This window comes from Oncorhynchus keta, chromosome 6 (assembly GCF_023373465.1).
Source record: "Oncorhynchus keta strain PuntledgeMale-10-30-2019 chromosome 6, Oket_V2, whole genome shotgun sequence".
Taxonomy (NCBI): domain Eukaryota; kingdom Metazoa; phylum Chordata; class Actinopteri; order Salmoniformes; family Salmonidae; genus Oncorhynchus; species Oncorhynchus keta.
In genome coordinates, this window is record NC_068426.1 from 30,059,024 (window position 1) to 30,082,062 (window position 23,039).

At 42.0% G+C, this 23,039-nt stretch overlaps 1 protein-coding gene across 11 annotated transcripts in view; it reads left to right on the forward strand.

Annotated features, from left to right (window-relative positions):
* LOC118385374 (F-BAR domain only protein 2) overlaps positions 1–23,039 on the forward strand; it is a 99,323-nt gene that overhangs the window by 40,353 nt on the left and 35,931 nt on the right. For all 11 annotated transcript variants that reach the window (XM_052521300.1, XM_052521302.1, XM_052521303.1 and 8 more), the window contains exons 7-14: positions 683–781; positions 6,033–6,129; positions 15,960–16,004; positions 16,330–16,402; positions 17,025–17,049; positions 17,326–17,382; positions 17,467–17,527; positions 17,755–17,930. In XM_052521300.1, the coding sequence (XP_052377260.1) occupies positions 683–781; positions 6,033–6,129; positions 15,960–16,004; positions 16,330–16,402; positions 17,025–17,049; positions 17,326–17,382; positions 17,467–17,527; positions 17,755–17,930 (633 nt within the window). The remainder of the gene's footprint in view (positions 1–682; positions 782–6,032; positions 6,130–15,959; positions 16,005–16,329; positions 16,403–17,024; positions 17,050–17,325; positions 17,383–17,466; positions 17,528–17,754; positions 17,931–23,039) is intronic.

Below are 23,039 nucleotides of genomic sequence, written 5' to 3' on the forward strand. Positions count from 1 at the left end.
ATCCAATAAATGTCGTTCCACTTCATGATTATGTCCCACTTGTTGTTGATTCTTCACAAAAAAATACAGTTTTATATCTTTATGTTTGAAGCCTGAAATGTGGCAAAAGGTCGCAAAGTTCAAGGGGGCCGAATACTTTCGCACGGCACTGTACTTGCAGACCCAAGGGATGGTACCAGAAATAATTGTAAGGTTAAAGTTTCTGCGGAGGAGCAGAAAGCTGAAGCAAGAAAGGATCAACCAAACCAGCCCAAGTGGATTTCTTTTTTTTACATCCATCTTTCACAAGGCATCTAGCACGTCATAAGTAGAAAGTTGTTGAAATTAAAACAAAGATTCTCTAGAGGGGCAGGCAGTCAACTGGACCTGTAGCTTAAAGGAAAATCTTTTGGTATTTGTTTCATTAGTCCCATTGTTGATATAGTCCCAAAATATTTAGCATGTCAGCGATCAGGTTTTCAAGATACTCTGTGTAACTTTCAGAATACAAGAATACAGCAGGTAGGATGCAAAACATAAATCAGCCGGGGCTGTGTTTCCTGTTCAGGTCAAACGTCATGGAAAACTCAGGATCCTAACTCTTCTACTGGCATATTTGTTTTCCTCTAGTTTAGTGACTCCTAACTGTAAGGGGATGATTTGCTGCATATTTACTCCTTTGTGTTTTCTTTCTGTGTTCCAGAAATTTCAGAACATCGAGGAGAGCCACATCGTTCACATGAAGGACATCATTCAGTCGTACGCACAATCTGTTGACGAGACACACGTTCAGATCGGAGAGGTGAGTCAACACACACACATACACACATACACACACACACATTCCTGTGGGTGGGGTGGGGTTTGTGTCCTGTCCCCTTGCTCAGTGGGTTCACTGTTTGTCAGATGAATTAGTGTAGTCTTTGATCACTCTAATCGTTTAACTGAGAACCAGGAAGCCTTCCATTCAGTGGTTTATACCAACCAATTAAAAACTGATCAAAACTCCCTCTCGACCAATCTAAAACACCTTCAACATGCAACCAGAGGCACGGCATGCCAACTGTACTAGGCATCGCACTCTGATCTTAAGAAGTGTTTACAAAACTGTGTTTTTCTGTACATATAGTACTGAATCAGTGATAATTACAATGTTGATCATTCCAATTACATCATAATATCATTAAAAACATTTTATCTCAAATGTTTATCTTCTGTGATAGATATTCTTAAAGAAATTCTAGAGGTTTTACTACTTGACGGAATAGACAACTCAAAAGAAACTCCGCTCCACTGCTGCTGCAGTCCCAGTCGTGTCCACAGGGGGAGCCACAGCCCCACTCTCTGCCATAAAGCCCCAGTCTTACCATGCATTTGAACAGGAGAAGGACAACGTTGTTAGCTTGGCTAGGCTGGGCTGGGCTTAATTAAAATAGAGCCTAAAGGTGGGTGAGTGCTGTCCCAAACAGCTGGGAAATTACGCGCAGGCAGCCCAAGTAATTGTGATTCCGTGATGAATACCCTTCAAACCAGGTTGGAAGGGAGAGGGAGAGGTGGGATCGGAGCGAGGGAGGGAGAATGTGGCCACTCTAATCGTGCAAGATACTGCTTCATCAGTTAGACCACAGGCACTCAAACTCGGCCCAGATATGCAAACACGCACGCACACGGTACACTTACTTGACCAGCACTATAGACAAACAAATACACACACTGTCAATATACTGTACACACGCACAGGGGTGTCTTGCTCCCATTATTTTAGAGGGGGCACAAAGTGTGTGAGGATGGAATCTGCAATCTAGAACCATAATATTTTATGCCATGTAAAACAAATCCATTTTTCTTTGCATAAATTATCTTTACCTGTTAAATTGTCATTTCAATGAGGGTGTCATTCTGACTGTTGTAAAATCACACATCTCAATATACTGCATTAACATGCCTATGATATTACATCCAAATGACAACATAGTACATGGGATCATAACATACATGATCAATACAGGCACATATCATGGCATCATAATATCATGATATTTGTAGATTCTTTCTCATAAGGTGCCTGATTTACTTGTGAACCAAGTATTTTTTTCCCCATATCTAAGCATACCTCTTGAGCTGTTTGTATCCTCCTGACTGGTGCTTTTAATTTTTTTTTTAAGAAACCTAATTTGCTTCTCTGCTAAAATCTGGGTAAAATATTGAAAGGAATGTGAGTCTTATTACATTTATAATAGCTTGCTTTTCTAAAGTGTAGCCACATTTCCAGCAGGCATGCCAGCTAAGAGAGCAGCTTGTCTAACTATGACCTGATTGATAGCCAGAAATGGCTTGGTAGGCAGTTATGAGGTTGGGAGATTCCCTTTCTAGCTGGCTAGCTGAAGCCAACTTCATAAGATTGCTAGGTGGCTGTTATTACAGAGAAACAACAAAACATTTTTGTTTGATTTATTCATCAAGAAGGAATCAATAGGCTGCATAGCTTAATCAAATTCATTGACAAACATACCTCCTGTGAGTCCTGCCCATCACCGGCAGCTAAAATCAAATCAAATGCACCATTGTGAGATCCTGGTTTGAGTCAGTTACTAGTCCAACGCTCTAACAGCTAGGCTACCCTGCCGCCCCTAGTATGGGGTTTTGTGTGTAGATTTCATTTTTTAAATGTTTTTTTTTTAACATGCCTGGTCCAGTGTGCCTCCAAAAATACAAATAATGATGATAAAACATGGGCTTAAAAATGAAGTTTAGTAATCTATGCAACGTTTTAAAACAGGGAAAATCGGATGTGCCCTTGTGCCCCAAGCCTCTGCACACGCAAATGGACATTACACTGTATACACACATGGTCAAGTAAACACACTCTTAAACAATCCATATTTTCCAAACACATCAACACACTTAAATAATTAATATGGTCTAGTGACTCAAACATTAACTGGCCAGGTGACCACAATGTGTACCGACATGCACACAGCCCCAGTTTGGCTGTTTGGCACACTGGCTAGCCTGGCGTTAAGTGTAGTTTCATGTTAACCTGGGGCTGGGGTCTAAACAGTGGCATGGCATTCTGCATGTCTCAGCCATTTTCTAGTTATACTACCCCTCTCCTCTCTGGACATGAATAGAAACCACTAAAGTCCACGGCATGGGAAAAGAGGAGGGAAGAGGGGAGGATGTAAAGAGACTGCATGAGAAGAGGGGATGTGAGGCCACACGGTACCATGCGGTTTAAGAGGAGAATGAGGTCCTCTGTGGCTCAGTTGGTAGAGCATGGAGCTTGCAAAGCCAAGATATTGGGTTCGATTCCTGGGAACACCCATATGTCGTTTTTTGGCATGTACTATTATTTATGTATTATGGTACTAATTCATTACTACTGCGTGTTTATTCTGGTTGATATTTTTACAACGATATGCCTCCTTGCTGTGCAGAGAGTCACAGGAGGGCAAGTGTGTGTGTGTGTGTAGTCTTTGTGTTTGTTGTGCGTGCAATGTTTGTATTTGTAAGCGAGCATTTGTGTGTGAGGGAAGTGCCCTTGAGTGCGAATGTGTGTTTTTTTTGTGCATGTGTGAAAAATCACTACTGGTAGAGAGGGGTTTGAGGGGGGGTTGTGTGTGTGTGTGTGTGTGTGTGTGTGTGTGTGTGTGTGTGTGTGTGTGTGTGTGTGTGTGTGTGTGTGTGTGTGTGTGTGTGTGTGTGTGTGTGTGTGTGTGTGTGTGTGTGTGTGTGTGTGTGTGAGACGCAGGTGATGAGATTACAGTGCATTTCCTCACGGCAGCAGTGAGCAGCTGGGCTAGAGCACCTGACATATCGCGTGTGCTGGAGTGAGCATTCGACCTCGCCAAGGCCTCCCCCCCCACCCCCCCCGTGAGGGTGCAGGGGGCTAATGCACTCCGCCTTGCCGGAGGGGCTCAGGAGGGGGAGGGGGAGACGTGTATGTATGGTCATGATAGTGGATGGAGGTACTCTGTTGTGCTTACAGTATCACGCACATCTGAATCGTTTGGCAAGATGGCACAGTCAGTCAGTCCCTGTTCGTCATCTGTCTGGTCCTTTTACCCTTCCCCGATACAGTCTCACACACACACACACACAAACCACTGACATCCACACACAAACGGCGCACACACACTGACACACACGCCACTGACATCCTAAACAAATAAACAAACACCATCCTTCCTGTGATAGCACCCAGAGGGCATCAGGAAACCGCTCTGTCAACAACAAACCTACCGACACAAAACCATACCAAAATGTATTATGTAAGCCAGTCTCCACAGGCCATTGAGACACATTTTACAGAGATTTGTATATGTTTTTTAAATAACAGAGCAAAGCAAACACTGGTTAGTACAGTGTTTTAGAGGGAGTATACAGTGAAAAGCACAGAGCCATATTGAATGTGTCACTCCTTCCGAGCATTCTAAAATCAGAGACACCCAGAGAGCAGTCCCCAAGGACACTGTCACTCAAAACACAAACACACCACACAGCAAATAAACACACATTCTCCCTCCTTTTTCTCCGTCTCACACATTACTATCACACACACCACACACACACACACACACACACACACACACACACACACACACACACACACACACACACACACACAGATACAGGCATACCCAGTCTCTGTCACACACCCACTGCCCTATTTTTATTATTGCACAAGCACCTCCCAGTGTTACTACTACCACAGAGTGAGCCCTCAATGGACTCAATCAACACCCATTCAAGTGTGTCGTATTCCAAGTGTCTGCCTCTGTGCCTTCATTTCTTCAAGTAATTTTTTTGTTTATTCATATAATGCTAACTGTATTGATGCCATACCGTGGTCATGGCCTTAGCCTTAGCCCTCACCCTCCGATCCAACAGGTCCCAGACGTGCTCAATAGGATTGAGATCTGGGCTCTTCACTGGCCATGGCAGAACACTGACATTCCTGTCTTGCGGGAAATCACACACAGAAAGAGCAGTATGGCTGGTGACATTGTCATGCTGGAAGATCATGTCAGAATGAGACTGCAGGAAGGTTACCACATGAGGAAGGAGAATGTATTCCCTGTAATGCACAGCGTTGAGATTGCCTGCAATGACAACAAGCTTTGTCCGATGATGCTGTGACACACCGCCCCACACCATGACGGACCCACCACCTTCAAATCGATCCCTCTCCGAAGTACAGGCCTCGGTGTAATACTCATTCCTAAACGCAAATCTGACCATCACCCCTGGTGGGACAGAACCGCGACTCGTCAGTGAGGAGCACTTTTTGTCAGTCCTGTCTGGTCCAGTGATGGTGCGTTTGTGGCCATAGGCGACGTTGTTGCCTGTGATGTCTGGTGAGGACCTGCCTTACAACAGGCCTACAAGACCTCAGGTCCAGCCTCTCTGCCTATTGCGGACAGTCTGAGCACTGATGGAGGGATTGTGCATTCCTGGTGTACCTCGGGCAGTTGTTGCCATCTTGTACCTGTCCCGCAGGTGTGATGTTCAGATGTACCGATCCTGTGTAGGTGTTGTTACATGTGGTCTGCCACTGCGAGGACGATCAGCTGTCCACCCTGTCTCCCTGTAGCGCTGTCTTAGGTGTCTCACAGTATGGACATTGCAATTTATTGCCCTGGCCACATTTGCAGTCCTCATGCCACCTAAGGCACGTTCACGCAGATGACCCTGGGCATCTTGCTTTTTATGTTTTTCAGAGTCAGTAGAAAGTGTCCTAACTAAGTTTTCATAACTGCGACGTAAGCTGTTAATGTCTTAACGACCGTTCCACAGGTGCATGTTCATTAATTGTTTATGGTTAATTGAACAAGCATGGGAAACGGTGTTTAAACCCTTTACAGTGAAGATCTGTGAAGGTATTTGGATTTTTACGAATTATCTTTGAAAGACAGGGTCCTGAAAAAGGGATGTTTTTTTTTTTTTGCTGAGTTTATATAATATACATTTTGGGGACAAAATTCAAACTTACTCAATCTGTAAACGAAAGACACCTCTTGACTCGATGTGTTTGTTGCGTTGTCCCTCTGCAGGTCCATACAGAGTTTTTGGGGAACATGGAGAACACCTCTGTGGAGGGCTTGATACAGAAACTGTCTGAAAGTAAAGGAACGGGCAAAGAGAGACCAGGTAAGATGCCCTACACGTACATACACCTGCGATGATAGGAAAAACACGTATGCAGATGTATTACACACGTCTTATTGTGTATGACTGGTGAAGCACTTCAGTGGTTAGCGGCAATTTTATATAATTTGTCTACTCCTTCAGTATGCCTGAATCTGACTGTGGATCAGTGGTTAGTTAGGGGCCACTTCTATACTTACTCCTTCAATGTGGCTGAATCTGACCCTGTATCATGGGGCGGCAGGGTAGCCTAGTGGTTAGAGTGTTGGACTAGTAACTGAAATGTTGCAAGTTCGAATCCCCGAGCTGACAAGGTACAAATCTGTCGTTCTGCCCCTGAAAAGGCAGTTAACCCACTGTTCCTAGGCCGTCATTGAAAATAAGAATTTGTTCTTAACCTCTTGCTCCTACCTGGCACGCAGGCGTCCCATCTAGAGCTCTGGAAATGCAAATGCGCTACGCTAAATGCTAATAGTATTAGTTAAAACTCAAACGTTCATTAAAATACACATGCAGGGTATTGAATTAAAGCTACACTCGTTGTGAATCCAGGCAACAAGTCAGATTTTTAAAATGCTTTTCGGCGAAAGCATGATAAGCTATTATCTGATAGCATGTAACACCCCAAAAGACCCGCAGGGGACGTAAACAAAATAATTAGCATAGTCAAATTCGCTACACAAACCGCACAAATAAAATATAAAACATTCATTACCTTTGACCATCTTCTTTGTTGGCACTCCTAGATGTCCCATAATCACTATTGGGTCTTTTTTCGATTAAATCGGTCCATATATAGCCTAGATATCGATCTATGAAGACTGTGTGATAAACGGAAAAAATAGCGTTTCATAACGTAACGTCATTTTTAAAATTCAAAAAGTCGACGATAAACTTTCACAAAACACTTCTGGACTGCGCAAAAATGCAAATGCTTTCCGTTTGAGTTATATTAGGTTTTATTTTCATCGTTTTGTAATGCAACTTTAGGTATTAGTACACGTTAATAAGCGATAAAATTCATCAGGAGGCGATGTCAATTCTATAGGTGTAGGTTATATAGGTATAGGTCTCGAAAAAATGTCTTGGAGAGAGCTCGACCAAAACATCCGGTCGGAGACCGGAGGGAATCGATTCCCTTGATTCGGTTAGACCAAGAATCAATTGCGAATCAAATGACAAGACTCTAGACAACGTGTGGAAGCTGTAGGCACTGCAACCTCGGCCTCATTTAATTCGGTTCACTTTGAACAATTCCTTGAAGTCGCGCATGGATATTTATTTCCATTTTCAGTGATCAGATTTTCATGCACTTTTCGATGAAATGCACGTTCTGTTATAGTCACAGCCGTGATTTAACCAGTTTTATAAACGTCTGAGTGTTTTCTATCCACACATACTAATCATATGCATATACTATATTCCTGGCCTGAGTAGCAGGGCGCTGAAATGTTGCGCGATTTTTAACAGAATGTTCGAAAAAGTAGAGTCGACTTAACAGGTTAACTGACTTGCCTAGTAAAATAAAGGTAAAAAAATAATAATAATTTTTAAAAAGCATCAGTGTCCGTTTATTAGAGGCCACTTCCTTGAATGTAACTTTCTGTCTTTAAGATGGATAGGGGCCTATGATAGGGAGTTAGCCAATGAGAGAGCAGTAATGAGAGGTTGTAAATTGTCATATGACTCAATATATGTAATCTGGTGTAAAGGTAGGTAGGTGATATTCCACTTCGCATGTGACACCATGCAAGCTGGGACAGTGGTCGGAGCGTTTACACACATGATAACTTGGATATATACTGTGTCGATGTGCAGGGGTACGAAGTAATTGAGGTAGATATGTACATATAGGTGGGTGAAGTCACTAGGCAACAGGATAGATAATAACAGCAACATATATGATGAGCCAAAGGAGTGAATGCAGATAGTCCGGGTAGCTATTTGGTTAACTATTTAGCAGTCTTATGGCATGGGGGTAGAAACTGTTTAGGGTCCAGTGGATATTGACATCAATATCGCTTGCCATGCGGTAGAGAACAGTCTATAACTTGGTTGGCTGGAGTCTTTGACAATTTTCAGGGCCTTCCTTCCTTTTAGGGCCTTCCAATTTTTAGGCCCGTACGCACTATGTGGGGCCTTGCGGTCGGATGTAGCCAAGCGGTTGCCGTACCAAGCGGTGATGCAGTCAGTCAAGATTCTCTCAATGGTGCAGCTGTATAACTTTTTGAGGATCTGAAGGCCCATGCTAAATCTTTTCAGCCTCCTGAGGGGGAAGAGGCGTTTTCGTGCCTTCACGACTGTGTTGGTGTGTGTGGACCATGTTAATTCCTTAGTGATGTGGACACCGAGGAACTTGAAGCACTACAGCCCCAACGATATGGATGGGGGGTGTGCACGGCCCTCGGTTTCCTGAAGTCCTTGATCAGCTCCTTTGTCTTGTTGAGGGAGAGGTTGTTGTGGGCCTTCAAATTGACTGACCTCCCTACAGGCTGTCTCATCATCGTTGGTGATAAGGCCTACCACAGTTGTGTTGTCAGCAAATTTAATGATGGTGTGTTACTTTTCCCAGCAAGAAAACCAAATACTGTTGCTCAAACAAAAGAGGTGGGGTTTTAGGAGTGGTTATAAAAGATACTCTTGGGGGTGTCCACTGAAAGTTGCATAGCAGCAACAACAACTGGGACCTAAAAACACCCACCATGAGCACCCACTAAATTAGTAAAGGCAAACCAAAATGAAAACCAACACCAAACTTAAAGACAGGAAGCAAACCAAAAAAACAAAATAAGAAAAAAGGTTTGTCTAGAAATAAAAAATAGGGAGAGCCAACTAAAGGTGTTAGTTAACCCTCAGCATCTCTCAAGACAATTGGAGCACTGCGCCAGCCACTCTTAAATAGCACCTGGGCTCGCACAGGTGAAACACCTTCCCACAAATGAGATGGCAAACAGCACCGGTGTAACATACAGTATACTGACTAACGAGGTGACACCAATAGATCCGCCCTACGTGCTAACAAACTATACGTGCTAAAGTCCAACTTCAAAACATGAATTGAAAAACCAAAGCCTGTAACAGGGTTGGAGTCGTGGCCCGTCAGGAAGTCCAGAATCCAGTTGCAAAGGGAGTTGTTCAGTCCTAGGGTCCTGAGCTTAGTGATGAGCTTGGAGGGCACTATGGTGTTGAACGCTGCGCTGTAGTCAATGAACAGCATTCTCATATAGGTGTTTCTCTTGTCCAGGTTGGAGAGGGCAGTGTGGAGTGCAATAGAGATTGCGTCATCTGTTGATCTGTTGGGGAGGTATGCAAATTGGAGTGGTTCTAGGGTATCTGGGATGATTGTGTTGATGTGAGACATGACAGGCTTTCAAAGCATTTCATGGCTACAGATGTGAGTGCTACGGAGTGATAGTCATTTAGGCAGATTACCTTTATGTTCTTGAGCACAAAGACTATGGTGGTCTGCTTAAAACATGTAGGTGTTACTATGGTGGTCAGGGAGAGGCAAAAAATGTCAGTGAAGACACTTGCCAGCTGGTCAGCACATGCTCTGAGTGCACGTCCTGGTAATCCATCTGGCTCTGTGGACTTGTGAACGTTAACCTGTTTACTCACATCGGCTGCAGAGAGCAAGAACACAGTAGTCTGGAACAGCTGGTGCTCTCATGCATGGTTCAGTGTTGCTTGCCTCGAAGCAAGAATGTAAGGCATTTAGCTCGTCTGGTAGGCTTGTGTCACTGGGCAGCTTGCGGCTGCGTTTCCCTTTATAATCCACAATAGTCTGCAAGCCCTGCCACATTTGACAAGCATCAGAGCCGGCATAGTAGGATTCGATCTTAGTCCTGTATTGACGCTTTGCCTGTTTGGCTCGTCTGAGGTCGTAGCTGGATTTCTTATAAGCGTCCGGATTAGTGTCCCACTCCTTGAAAGCGGCAGCTCTAGCCTTTAGCTCAGTGTCGATGTTTCCTGTAATTCATGGCTTCTGATAGGGATATGTCCGTACGGTCACTATGGGGACATCGTCGTCGATGCACTTATTAATGATGCCGGTGACTGATGTGGTAAAACTCCTCAATGTTATCGGATGTATCCTGGAACATATTCCAGTCTGTGCCAGTAACTTAGCATCCACTTCAGCAGACCACTTCGGTATTGAGCGCATCACTGAGACAGTTACGAAAAGTAAATAGTATGGTCTGCATCTTATCATGAAGTATTCTAACCTGTGCGATCAAAAACTCTAGACTCCCTTAATATTAGAGATCGCACAACAGCTGTTGTTATGAAAGAGCACACACCCCTCCCCCCGTTCTTACCTGAGGCAGCCGTCCGGTCTAGATGATTTATGGAAAAGGAACCGCGAGATGTATACTATCCATGTTCTTCATCCGAGAAACATAGAATATTACAGTACTTCAGGTCCTGTTGATAGGATAGTCTCGAAGCAGAGCTCTTCCAGTTGTTCTTTAGTGTTTGTAAATTTGCCAATAGAATGAAGGGTGGCGGCGGTTTATTTGTTCGCCAACATAGTCTTGTCAGGATGCCGGCTCGTTTGCCTCTGGCACCGTTGCTTTCTCTTTCGAGTGCCGGGGATTAGTGCCTGGTCCGGAGAAAGCAGAACATCCAGAGCTGCTGACTCATTGAATTCGAAATTGTCATCCAAATCGAGGTTAGTGATCGCTGTTCTGTGGTTCAGAAGCTATTTTCGGTCATTGGAAATGATGAGATATATATATAATATAATATAAGTCAAAATTGTGTGTGTGTATATATATATATATATATATATATATATAAACACACACACACACACATACATTGCTGTGTTGAGGCTGAAACCTGAACTAAGCAGCCAGAACCAAGCTCTTCTGGAGGTCAGGAGCTCAACATTGGCTCTTGTGTAAACTACGACATGCTACAGTAATCAAGGGAAATCACTCCAAATGGTGTAACTCCTTCTCCCTCTCTCTTGCTTGGTTGGTCTTGCACTCTCTCGCAAACTCGTCTGTGTAAAACCTTGCGTGTCAGGAGTTTATTAGCTCCTAATCTTAAAGCCAATCATGGTAGGCCTATCACATCCAGTGCCTTCGGGAAGTATTCAGACCCCACGACTTTTTCCACATTTTGTTACGTTACAGCCTTATTCTAAAATGGATTAAATAGATACAAATCCTTAGCAATCTATACACAATACCCCATAATGACAAAGTGAAAACAGGATTTTAGACATTTTTGCCTCTGGCAAAATGAGGCATAGAAATACTGTATTTACATACGTATTCAGACCCTTTGCTATGAGACTTGAAATTGACCTCTGGTGCATCCTGTTTCCATTGATCATCGTTGAGATGTTTCTACAACTTGATTGGAGTCCATCTGTGGTAAATTCAATTAATTGGACATTTGGAAAGGCACACACCTGTCTATATAAGGTCAGAACAAAAAACAAGCCACGAGATCGAAGGAATTGACCGTAAGAGCTCCGAGACTTCGAGGCACAGATCTGGGGAATGGTGCCAAAACATTTCTACAGCATTGAAGTTCCCCAATAACCAAGTGGCCTCCTTCATTATTACATGGAAGAAGTTGGGAATGACCCAGATAGAACATCTCTGGAGACCTTAAAATAGCTTTTCAGCAACGCTCACCATCCAACCTGACAGAGCTTAAGAGGATCTGCAGAGAAGAATGGGAGAAACTCCCCAAATACAGGTGTGCCAAGCTTGTAGCATCATACCCAAGAAGACTCAAGCCTGTAATTGCTGCCAAAGGTGCTTCAGCAAAGTACTGAATAAAAGGGTCTGAATACTTATTTAAATGTGATATTTCAGTTTTTATTTTGATTAAATTAACAAACATTTCTGAATCTGTTTTTGCTTTGTCATTATCGGGGTATTGTATGTGTATATTGATGGGGGGGGGGGGAACCAATTAATACATTTTAGAATAAGGCTGTAACCTAACAAAATTTGAAAAAAGTAAAGTTGCCTGAATACTTTCCCCAAGGCACTGTAAATATGGCAAGGATAATGGGGCATCATTCACATCTTTAGCTGACACATCCTTCTCTCATCTCTATATTCATAAATAGCTTATGCCATCCTTTTGACTCCTGGTGAAGGAGTTATCTATGGTTACAGCCGATGTTGTGTTATGCATTGTGGCTTTCCCAGGGGCTTGCGCCACATCCTATCATGTAGCCGACACAATGGGCCCAACTTGAGGTGTGTTTGTGTGTATACAAATGGTGACCCTTGACCTCTGTGTCCAGACGTGGAGTCCGGACAGCAGCGGCCTTCATTTTGTTTTGACAGCAGAATTAATTGAGGGCTGAAAACAGTTGTAAAATTCCTCCCCTTATCAAGCTGTTCATTAGAGATCGCACCGTGGCCTAGGCCGTGTCAGAAAAATAACCTGCCTGTCCCTTGATGAAATAGCTGAACGGATGGCCGGTCCAGTGCCTTTTAGAGAGAGGGAGCTTGAATAAACTTTCTACTGCGGAAACAATCCTAAAGTGACACGCTGCGAGGGTGGGTGGGGGGTTCGCAGTGTTCACCGATATCCAGCTGAGCTGTCAACTGGCTGCTAGCCAGACACGCAACCCCTCCGCCCCTCTCCCTCTCTCCCCGCTCCGCTCCGAGCACCATATGAAGCATATGCAATTTAAAAAAAACATTCTCCGCTCATGTGTGACTCGACTGCATGCTTCTCTCAAAGAGAGAAATAGAAAAGAAACCTCTTCCTCTATATAAACAAAGTCGTCTGTCTGTTTATGAAATGTTTAAACGGTTCCCAATGCCGCCTGTGCAGATTTAGGTAAGATTAGCGTGTCTAGTTTGTAGTTTTTTTTGCCGTAGTCCATGTATGCGTAAATATTGTCAGATGCAATTTTAGGATGCTGTCAGCGAAAGGTTCCTGCATTGTTCTTGCTTTATTTCAGGCAATAGCCGTTTTGGTCAGTCATGCAATGTGGAGTAGCCTAAGTATAGGCTTTAGAAATGTTCTTTCAAATATGTTTATTATTCTCTTAGAATTGGTTACTATGGGGTGTTTGGCAATGGCAGCAACTGTTTAATACTTTTGGAGATTATGGTAAATGTAAGTGTTCCCTCTTGGCTAAGTAAATATACCTGCTTCATGTCAGCACTGTGTGGATTAGGCATTGAGCAAGGGTCTCTCTCTTCTCTCTCCTCTCCTCTCCTCTCTCTCTCGTGAACTAGTTCCTGGATGAGCGTAGCGTTTGTGTTTTGATTGGAATGGAGCGCACACACAAACAGCAGTCACGTCAGTGTGTGTTTGCCGGCGGTGAAGAGCTAACGGTAGACGGTCTGATATTGCACAGTAGAGTAGATCGGTCATTGGTGAACTCTATCCACTTCACTTGGCGTGATGCGTGCCTCTCGTGACTCGCCTCTTCTCCAAGCTCTGCGCGCCTTGAACAATGCGTCAATTCTGCCCGCGACTGACGTTCTCTGGGGAAGGCTGCATTGAACCGCTGTTGCCGTATATGTTTGACTAAAATATCATTAGCTTTGTTTTTTCAGGTCAAGGCATTTGGGTTCCATAGAAATAAAATCATGCCCAAGGCTGATCTCCTCCCCTCTCTTCTTTCTCTTTCCATGGTCTGGTATAGGCTAGTAAACGCAGACTGTGTGTTGTGCATGAGCTTTTAAGAAGATAAATACAAAGGAAAATGCCCAGAAAGGCACTTGGAACGGATCTGTGTTCTGATGAGTAGGCTGTGTAGTCACGGAATCCCAACATTGCTTTATCAACGTTCGAAATAGATAACAAAATGAATAAAATCATAGTTATTCCACCTGCTATAGACTATACCACTTTAATCTTATGTTAATAGGAATTCATTTATTGTTCATAGATTATTCCTCAAAAAAAATCACGTAAAACAAGGTAAAAGTCACCATTTCACACTAGCTTTTGACTGTCTGACTTATTGTGCCAATGTCATATGGGGCCTTGTACTATTGACACGCATAGAAAAGTGTTGCTTTTCCCCACAGCTTTTATTTTTTTTATTCAACCTTTATTTTTTAACTAGTCAAGTCAGTTAAGAACAAATTCTTATTTACAATGACGGCCTACCCCGGCCAAACCCAGACAACGCTGGTCCAATTGTGCGCCGCTCTACGTGACTTCCAATCACGGCCGGTTGTGATACAGCCTGGAATCGAACCAGGGCCTGTAGTGACGCCTCTAGCATAGAGATACTAGAGGCATTTTCTCAAGACTCGTGGCATTCCAAGTGAAATAGCTCAGAGGTAAATATGCATAATTGATGAACATTAAATTAAGCAAGATCTTTGTTGTTTTTCGCAGGGGGTTTTCTTATTCATTTATGTATGATTTTTAATATTTTAGTTAATTTTTTAAAATCAAGTTAGGCTCCAAATTACATCAAGGTCATTCCTCCAGGCAGACTTTACCTTTTTGTTTAAAAAAAAAAACATGTCTACTTATTGAATTATCACTATATGCATTATCATTGGTTTGTGAAGACTGAGATGGAGCCAACTCACAAGCTCTGTGTGTTTTAGTGTGTGCGTGCGCTCTCGCTTACGAGAAGTGCAGATCAGGACACTGTCTGCCCTCTAGGATCAGCATGGACAATTTACAGTGTGTGTGTGTATCTGACCGGATGCTGTCTGTTCCTGCCAAGCTGTGTGTGCGTGCGCAACATCCACAACACTGCCAGCAGAGGGTCATTCACCTCGGGCTCGCACAACTACCGTATAACCATGTGTCCGACGGTTATGGAAGAAGACTGTCATGAAAATACAATTTAACCGTTTAAATGGTTTTTGTGGAGCAAACTGCTGACTGAATAGTGGACGGCCGGGCATTCATTCAGTTGAGTCCGTCCGTTTCTGCGGTAACATGGACTCTTAACAACTTATTGAAACTTTGTTGCTACTTGCGAAAACAAGCTAGTTGTTGTAGCAAATGAGTCGGTTGCCTAGGCAACACCCCCCACAATGTAGCAGCAGGGCATGGATGTTCTAAACCTGTCAATTTGACTGGTAAACTCGCAATGGCTGCCTGGTATTGTCATGTAATAATTTTCATGGTGTTGTAGAATGTTAATTCAAATGATGTTAACTGATGTGGCTCATGCAATATATTTTTTTTTTATTTATTATGTCAGTTGAGTTTAATCCACAAATCACGGCACATTGATGGGTGCACTTCCTGCTTTTACTTCCTATGGGTACACTCGCAATGACCGCTAGTCTACCCGTTTTGCCATCATTGACTTGAATGAGGATGCCCATTCTATTAATTATATCTCTTTGTCAGCACATGTAGTCCAGAGAGGAGAAAATGTGCGTTTAAAAAATATATGTTTTGCTGGTTATTACAATGACAGCGGTCATTTGGCTGGACAGTTACTGTCATCCAAAATTCCATGACAGTTAAATGCCAAATTAACCTAACTTATTGTTTCTGTCTTATCAGGAGACTCTAGAGAAGGGATTATTCATTATTCAAAACTGCAAACATTTCTCCCCAACCCATCGCAAAAATGGGTCAAATTGCGTGAAATCAGTAATAAAATTGCTAAATATTCATGGCAAAATGTGTAGAATTGCAGCAAACTTTCTTTAAAACTACCACGTTTTCTCTACGCCCCATGGCAAAATGCATAAAATCGCTGGAAATGAACTCTTAAACGTATTTCACTTCGTTCCCCTAAAAGGCTAGGACCGGCTCTGACTGCATGTGAGGGTCAGGATGTGGGTAAGCAGACCTGTGAGCCACTGCAGCCCCTCTGAATGCCAAATTAACCTAAATGATTGTTTCTGTCTTATCAGGTCCAATTGAGTTTGAGGAGTGCAACACTGCCATCGCCACTGAAGGTAAGTCTCACACACACTCTGCTTTTCTATGGTCTATTCCCACCTCAATGAAACAAGCAAACCAACCCGAGAACTGGATGAAAATCTGAAATAAATGTGTAAAGTCAGACTTTATATTTTGCAAATAAGTGGTAACACTTAAAGTCTAGATGTTTTAAGTTGTCCGACCTCTTCCCAGCTCAATTGTGATAAATCTGAAGAATTATGAGTGTTTCTAAAAGTTGATGATTTATAACTTTTTTTTCGGTTTGGAGTTTGTCACTCATATTTGTCAAAACAAATACATTTGTTCAGTCTCACACGCACTCTTTTGCTTTGTTTCTAGGAGCCAAACCCAGAAAGAGAAAAACATATGCGTTCCCTGGCCGCCGGAAAGACAACAAGGACACAGACTCCACGTGAGTGTACAGATTCTACTTTTTACACTTTGAAAAGTATTTATCAAGGATTTGTAAGTCGTTTTTTATACTGTTAGTTATGTACTTTCCACTGTCTGGGAATAGGATGGGATGGCTTTTAACTGAATGATTCTGTTTCAAATTATCCAAGATAAATTCAAATGATCTTGCTTTTTAATGGTGGTGTCCTGCAGACCCAGGTTTGACTATTTCAAATATCTCAAGTAGTTTCACATATACGTTTCGAAATACGTATTCAGATAGAATGTGAAAATGCTCATGCGCAGACTCAAATACACTCCCATGTATTTGAAAATAGTATTTGAAATAAGTAATGAAAACTCTTTGAAATAGTAGGCTATTTATAGGATATGATTAGAAAATACGTTTAAATACTTCCAATAGAAGTAGTTGATTTGGCCAAGTTATTTGAAAAATACACAGAAAATACGAATTTAAATAACAAATAATCAATTACTTATGTAACCCAGGTTTGGTGTCCTGATAAATGATACTCCTTTAACTTCGTTGGACTCCATGATAAAATGTTTAACTTTTATGACCATGGCTTTTTTTATGAGTATGAAACTACTCTTGGTTGTTTCTTTTGGCATGTTCTCAGGGAGTCGACAGAAGTTGAAGCTGCTGTGAGTACCCTTTAGTTACATACTTTAAAATGGAATTTATTTGAATGACATTCATTCAATAGTATGTATGATACTGGGTTATTATACTAGTGAATTATTTTGTAGTGTTGTCATCATGCAATAGTATTGCAAACATTTGTCAATTATTGTAGAAATTGTCAAAGTAACGAAATTTGTTGAAGTTATAGTAATCCTCTCTCTCACTCTCTCCCTCTCTCTCGCTCTCTGCCTCTCTCACTCTCTGCCTGTCCCTCTCTCTTCTTCCCTGGGCTGTAGAATAATGCCAACGGAGCTCCTCCTGGGTACTATGGCACCATAGACTTCCAGAACGCTGTGAGTGTCACACACACACTAACAGCAAAATACCACAGCAAGTTATGTGCATTAAATTACCCAATATTTTGTTGTCTCTTCTAGAATGTCCCCACGGTTGACGAAGATGGCTTCTGTATCAGACCGGAAGACCGCAACGAAAATGATATCCTCCAACACTCCTCAATGCTTTACACTGTTCAAAAACTCTTTGTATTCAAACGCATCTTATCATTCCTTCTTGCACCGATCCCATTCTAATATGCATTCAATAAGATGTAACTGTTGGTTTTATGTTACCGTATCCCCATGAAGCCACTATATTGCCATAGAGCCACTAATCAGTCTGGCTGTGTGTTATGATCTGTTCTGCTCCTTAACCGTGTGTTCCACATGCCAAAGAGAACTCGTTCTATTCATCGAGTGACTCGGAGGACGAGGATGAACCCAGGAAGTTCCGCGTGGAGATCAAGCCGGTGGCGCCCAACAACGGGACGCACCAGAGCCGAGCCACCATCGACGAACTCAAGGCCTCCATTGGAAACATCAGCCTGTCGCCACCAACCACGGTACGTCAATTCTGTAGTCTTTACAACTTAATTTGATAGAAACCTGTTGCTCCACAGTTCAGTCAGAGATTCCACACACATATTGTAGACAGTCACAAACGTTTTGGTCTTCTGTAGATCAGTTGGTAGAGCAGCATGTTGCTTGCAATGTCAGAATAGTGGGTTCGATACCTGGGACCACCCGTAGGTAAAATGTATGCACGCATGGCTAAGTTGCTTTGGATAAAAGCATTTGCTTAAAGGTGATATTATTATTATTATATATTACAATATATTATGATCACATTTTATTTTTCACATGCGGCGAAAACAACAGGTGCAGACCTTACCGTGAAATGCTTACTTACAACCCCTTAACCAACAATCCAGTTCAAGAAATATAATTAAGAAAATATTTAATAAATAAAATATAATTAAATAAAGTTAAATAATAATAAAATAAAGTTAAAAATAAATCAAAAGTAACACAATAAAATAACAATAACGCGGCTGTATACAGGAGGTACCGAGTCAATGTGCGGGGGCACAGGTAGTTTGTACATGTAGGTAGGGGTAAAATGTTAAGACCAAGAAAGTGATATACAGTACTACCATTATCACTTTAGGCATGTACATACAAAACAAATTTATTCTGATCTGTATCCTACCTAACTCCATAAGATGTTTCCTCTGTACACTTCATCTGGACCCATTCACTGACCTTAGTATTTTTGCCTGTTTGAGGAGCAGTACAGTTTCTGTCCGTCTGTCTGTCCCATCTCCTCTCTAACACTAGGGGGCAACAGTACATTGTATTTCACCTGTAAGTTCTAGGAAACGGGTACTTATCAAAAAGCTCTCCTGCTGACAAACATTATTAGACAGTCACTGTATCATTCATATTTGAAAGTCGTTCCTGAGGTATTCCGTTCTTCCTGTTTGGACCATTGTCTCTTTTCTCTAAGATGAGTCACTAGAGATACCCATTTTTTTCACCCCATCTGCCGATGTCACACTTCTCCATCTGTGTTGAAAGATAGAGCTAGAGGTGGTGTTCTCTGTACTTTATGACCCCCACCCCACAAGCGTCTTGGGACTTGTCAGAAGTCAGTCCTGCCGATCTGTCAACTTCTTTCTGTAGCGTCCAGACAGTTTGGGCTACACACTATACCCCTCTGTGGAAAGGTGCGTATCAGTTGTACGTATCACAACGTATCAGTTATTTTTCTCGACGATGCCCACAGGCCTGACGAGACTCATCTGAAGATCTCCCGGTTCCAGTTTTTTTTTTTTAAATATGGAAGTAGTGTGTTTATATATGGAGACTGTAAGGGGTTAAATATATGTGTTTTTTTTATGTTTCCTGATCTTTCTTATATCTCTCAGATATAGGACAGACACTTCAGAACAAACTTCCTTTAGATTTTTTAGGGGGGATATCTGTTGTTACATGTAGTGAATCTGTTATTCAGTGCATTTGTATGGGCTAATAGCAACATGATCTTTGGTATAGCATTCTTAAAACAATTCCATATAGCTTAGACTGTTTAGTGCCAAAAATAAAGGGTTAACACTTTGTCGTGTGTTTGTACGCTCAAACCGGTGTGATCAGAACGCTTATTTAGAACGTCCACTTACGATTGACGCAACAGTCAGTGTTTGAGCTGGCCATACTGTTTTTTTCACAGAAACATTTTGCACAGACAGTCTTTACAACGTTGTGTCCTCAATGTGAGCCGTTTATTTTTGGATGCAATGTTCAGACATTCAAAGAAGTAGCGACAGCTTAACACAATTAGTCGTAGCGCTGGGGAAAGACTGACCTAACACAGGCGGTCATATTTAGCTCACTCTCTGGGGACAGAAACCATAATATGAATTAGCTAATAACAATTACTATTTACAATTCATCACACCACAGGTGACCTCACCAGTGATCGAAATAATTGAGTAAACCACTTTTTTTTTTAAATCTGAAGTTATCAGACAATGTGTAGTTGTGTTCGCTGCCATGTTTGTTTTTTCGTGTCAACCAAAGATTAGAAGTTACAAGATGAGTTGGGTCTGTTTACAGTATGCATGTTGAAGGGGGTGTGTCGTCTACCATCATCCACTTCCATCATTCATTCAGTTTACTTGAAAGTTGAGTGAACCATCCTTTCACCTCATTTTGTTATAACATCTTTGGCCAGATTGCATTGTAAACATGGCACCACACATAGCTGGCAATTAACTTAGCATTAGCTCATCATAATCAGTACAGCCTTCAAAAAAGTATTTTACACACATCATACAATCTATGCAAAATCGGAATGCATGACTTGTCACCAGTACTTGAAAATATGTGAATAAAACAGTAAACACATTATGCTCCATACATTCATACGGTGTGCTACAGAAGAAACGTCAACACAATGTTCAGAAAATATAATGTTAACGTAATAAGGCACTTTGATAGGAACGCACATGCCCAAAGTTATTTATTAGTAGTGAAAGCAATGCGGGTGCCAGCCAGAAAATGTGCCAGGGAGGAAAACGTTTGTGCTTGATCTCTTGTCGAAGAGTGAAGTTTGTCCGGCTCAGTAAAACCTCAAAGCTAAATTTTCCTCAACAGTGAAATGGGCTACTTCTATGTGAATTAATGACGAAGCGGAACACGCCTCAATTCAAACTGTTGTTAGAAAATAAAACTTGTTAGAAAATAATTTGAAATTGGTCAGTTGAAACGTAGCCTATAGATAATTAGCAGGCAGCGTGCCTTGGTTTGAATGCAGCGTGGGTGAACTGTCCTGTTGCGTAACAATCACATTTTGGAACAGTGAGTGCATTCTGACATCACGCACATAAAAAGAAAAACTCACGCTGGGGACGACCGTTAGAGATATTTGGAACTCACGCGTGGAAAGGTTAAATAATTTTTTTTTAAATAAACGTTTCCTGATCTTTCTCTCAGATATTGGACAGTCACTTCAGAACTTACTTCCTTTTTAGATTTTTGGTGAATTGTTTGGTGAATCTGTTTTTTGGTGAATCTGTTATTCAATGCAATTGTATGGGCTAATAGCAGCAAGGCCAAACATAATTTTAATCAAGTGTTTTTGTATATATTTTTTAATACTTCAAAGAGTATTAAAATTCAAAATCAAAGAGCTAAATAATCCTTGGTATGACTTTCTTAAAACAATTCCATCTAGCTTAGTAGAACCGCCCCCCCGGCTTAGACGGCAGCAGGGATGCCGCTTCTGTATAGTTAGTTGCGTGGTGTTACACAGTAGAGTCAGTAGACAAACACACACCACTTCACCCTGCTGTCACATCATGGCATGGCATGGGATAGGAGGCACTGGCATGCAGAGACTGTCAGAGCTGCACTGCACGCAACGCCTGGCCTGACCTTTGACCTTTCTGCCTGGAGTTGCTCTCTCTGTTCAACCTTAACTGACTAGCCATAAAATCTCTCAATGTCTGAGCCTCTGTCTCTCTCTCTCCGTCTTTCTCTACCTGCCTGCTCAGGTTGGAATTAGCGACTGCCATTAAACTTCACTACTATGTGCGTGTTTGTGTCCGGTAGGGGGCACGCTCAGTGTGCTGAGTCTAAAAGAGGTCGTGTGAGTCCCCCCCCTCCCCATATCAGCGAGAGGAGTCCTACTGCTCACTAAACAACTGTCACGGAATCTCTCTCTATCATTTTCTCATTCACTCTTTATCTCTCTCTCTATTGGTCTTTTGCGCTCTTGTTTTATTAGGGTCATTTTGCTTCTTGGTTTGGACATTACTTGTATGTGATTATTTATGCACACTTTATAGGGTTTAGTCGCCCATTAAATGTGACAAAGTGTGTAGAAATGTTTTTCCAGGTATGTTTTATTCATACAGTTTGTTTTAAACAGAGTGATTCCACTTTGGCAAAAATTCCTAAATTTATGGATAATTTATTGATATTTTCTAAGCATTAAGGAGTATCTTGAGGAAAAACATTCTATGGCTTTTCCACGGCCTGAACCTCTGACTTGGTTCGTTACAAATAATATTTTCTCAGTCCAACGACAGAAAACAGCAACCTACTGTTTATTTTTTTTCTACTTTGTCTTTCAGCTAAATACTGGACGTTTTCCATGTTTTCTCTTTTATCGATACCTCCTTTAAATCTCTTCACCATTTTTTCCCCCACTTTAATGTTGAAGGAAATGTTCTGTGCTCAAAGTTCTTAAGTTAAAAAAAATCTAGGTGACGAGGCGAACATTGCATCATCTGGTGTGAATTATTGAAGACACTTTCCTTTTCCTTCTTCCTCCCCATTCGTTGCTGTTCGTCTTTCTCCCGGTACACTTCTGTGCTTTTTGTGTGCCTGTGTATAGAAGTCTTGATAAGGTGTGTGTGTGTGTGTGTGTGTGTGTGTGTGTGTGTGTGTGTGTGTGTAGATCTGTAGAGTTTGTGTTGCTGGCTACAGCTGTGATTGAACTCATTTGCTGCTTAGTGCCTGTGGGACTAAACCCTGACCTCACAGCGCTATGGTGGTTTAACGCTTTAGCTGCGTCCCTCTAAACCCCCTTCTGGTTCTCTTCTTCTCCCTCTTCCCTTTTTCCCTCTCCTTATCTTTTTCAGTGTGTCAATAAAGGCTTTATTGGGATTGATGGTCTTAGTTTCCATTGGGTCACACAAAAGTACATGCAGATCTTCTGTTGGTTGCCACGACAACTGGTTTATGTCCTCTGTTAGGGAGCTAGACTAGCAGTGTCGGTCTGTCTGTCTCTCCCTCTGTGTGTAGTACCTGATTGATCACAGTGCAGGGTTAGAGACTGTGTCCTGTCTGTTCTGTGCAGCTGAATCCTTCCCCCTGGGTTTAATGTGTTATGTGCGTTTGAGGCTTAATCCCGTGATTTACTGTCTTTTAGCACTGGTGTGAAAAAAAGTTAAGAAAGTTTCCATGTATCAATTACACAGTGTACAAAACATTAAGGACACCTGCTCTTTCCATGACAGACTGACCAGGTGAATCCAGGTGAAAGCTGATCCCTTATACATGTCACTTGTGAAATCCTTTGAAATCCTTTGCAATCAGTATAGAAGGTAGATGAAGGGGAGGAGACAGGTTAAATATGGATTTTTAAGCCTTGAGACAGTTGAGAC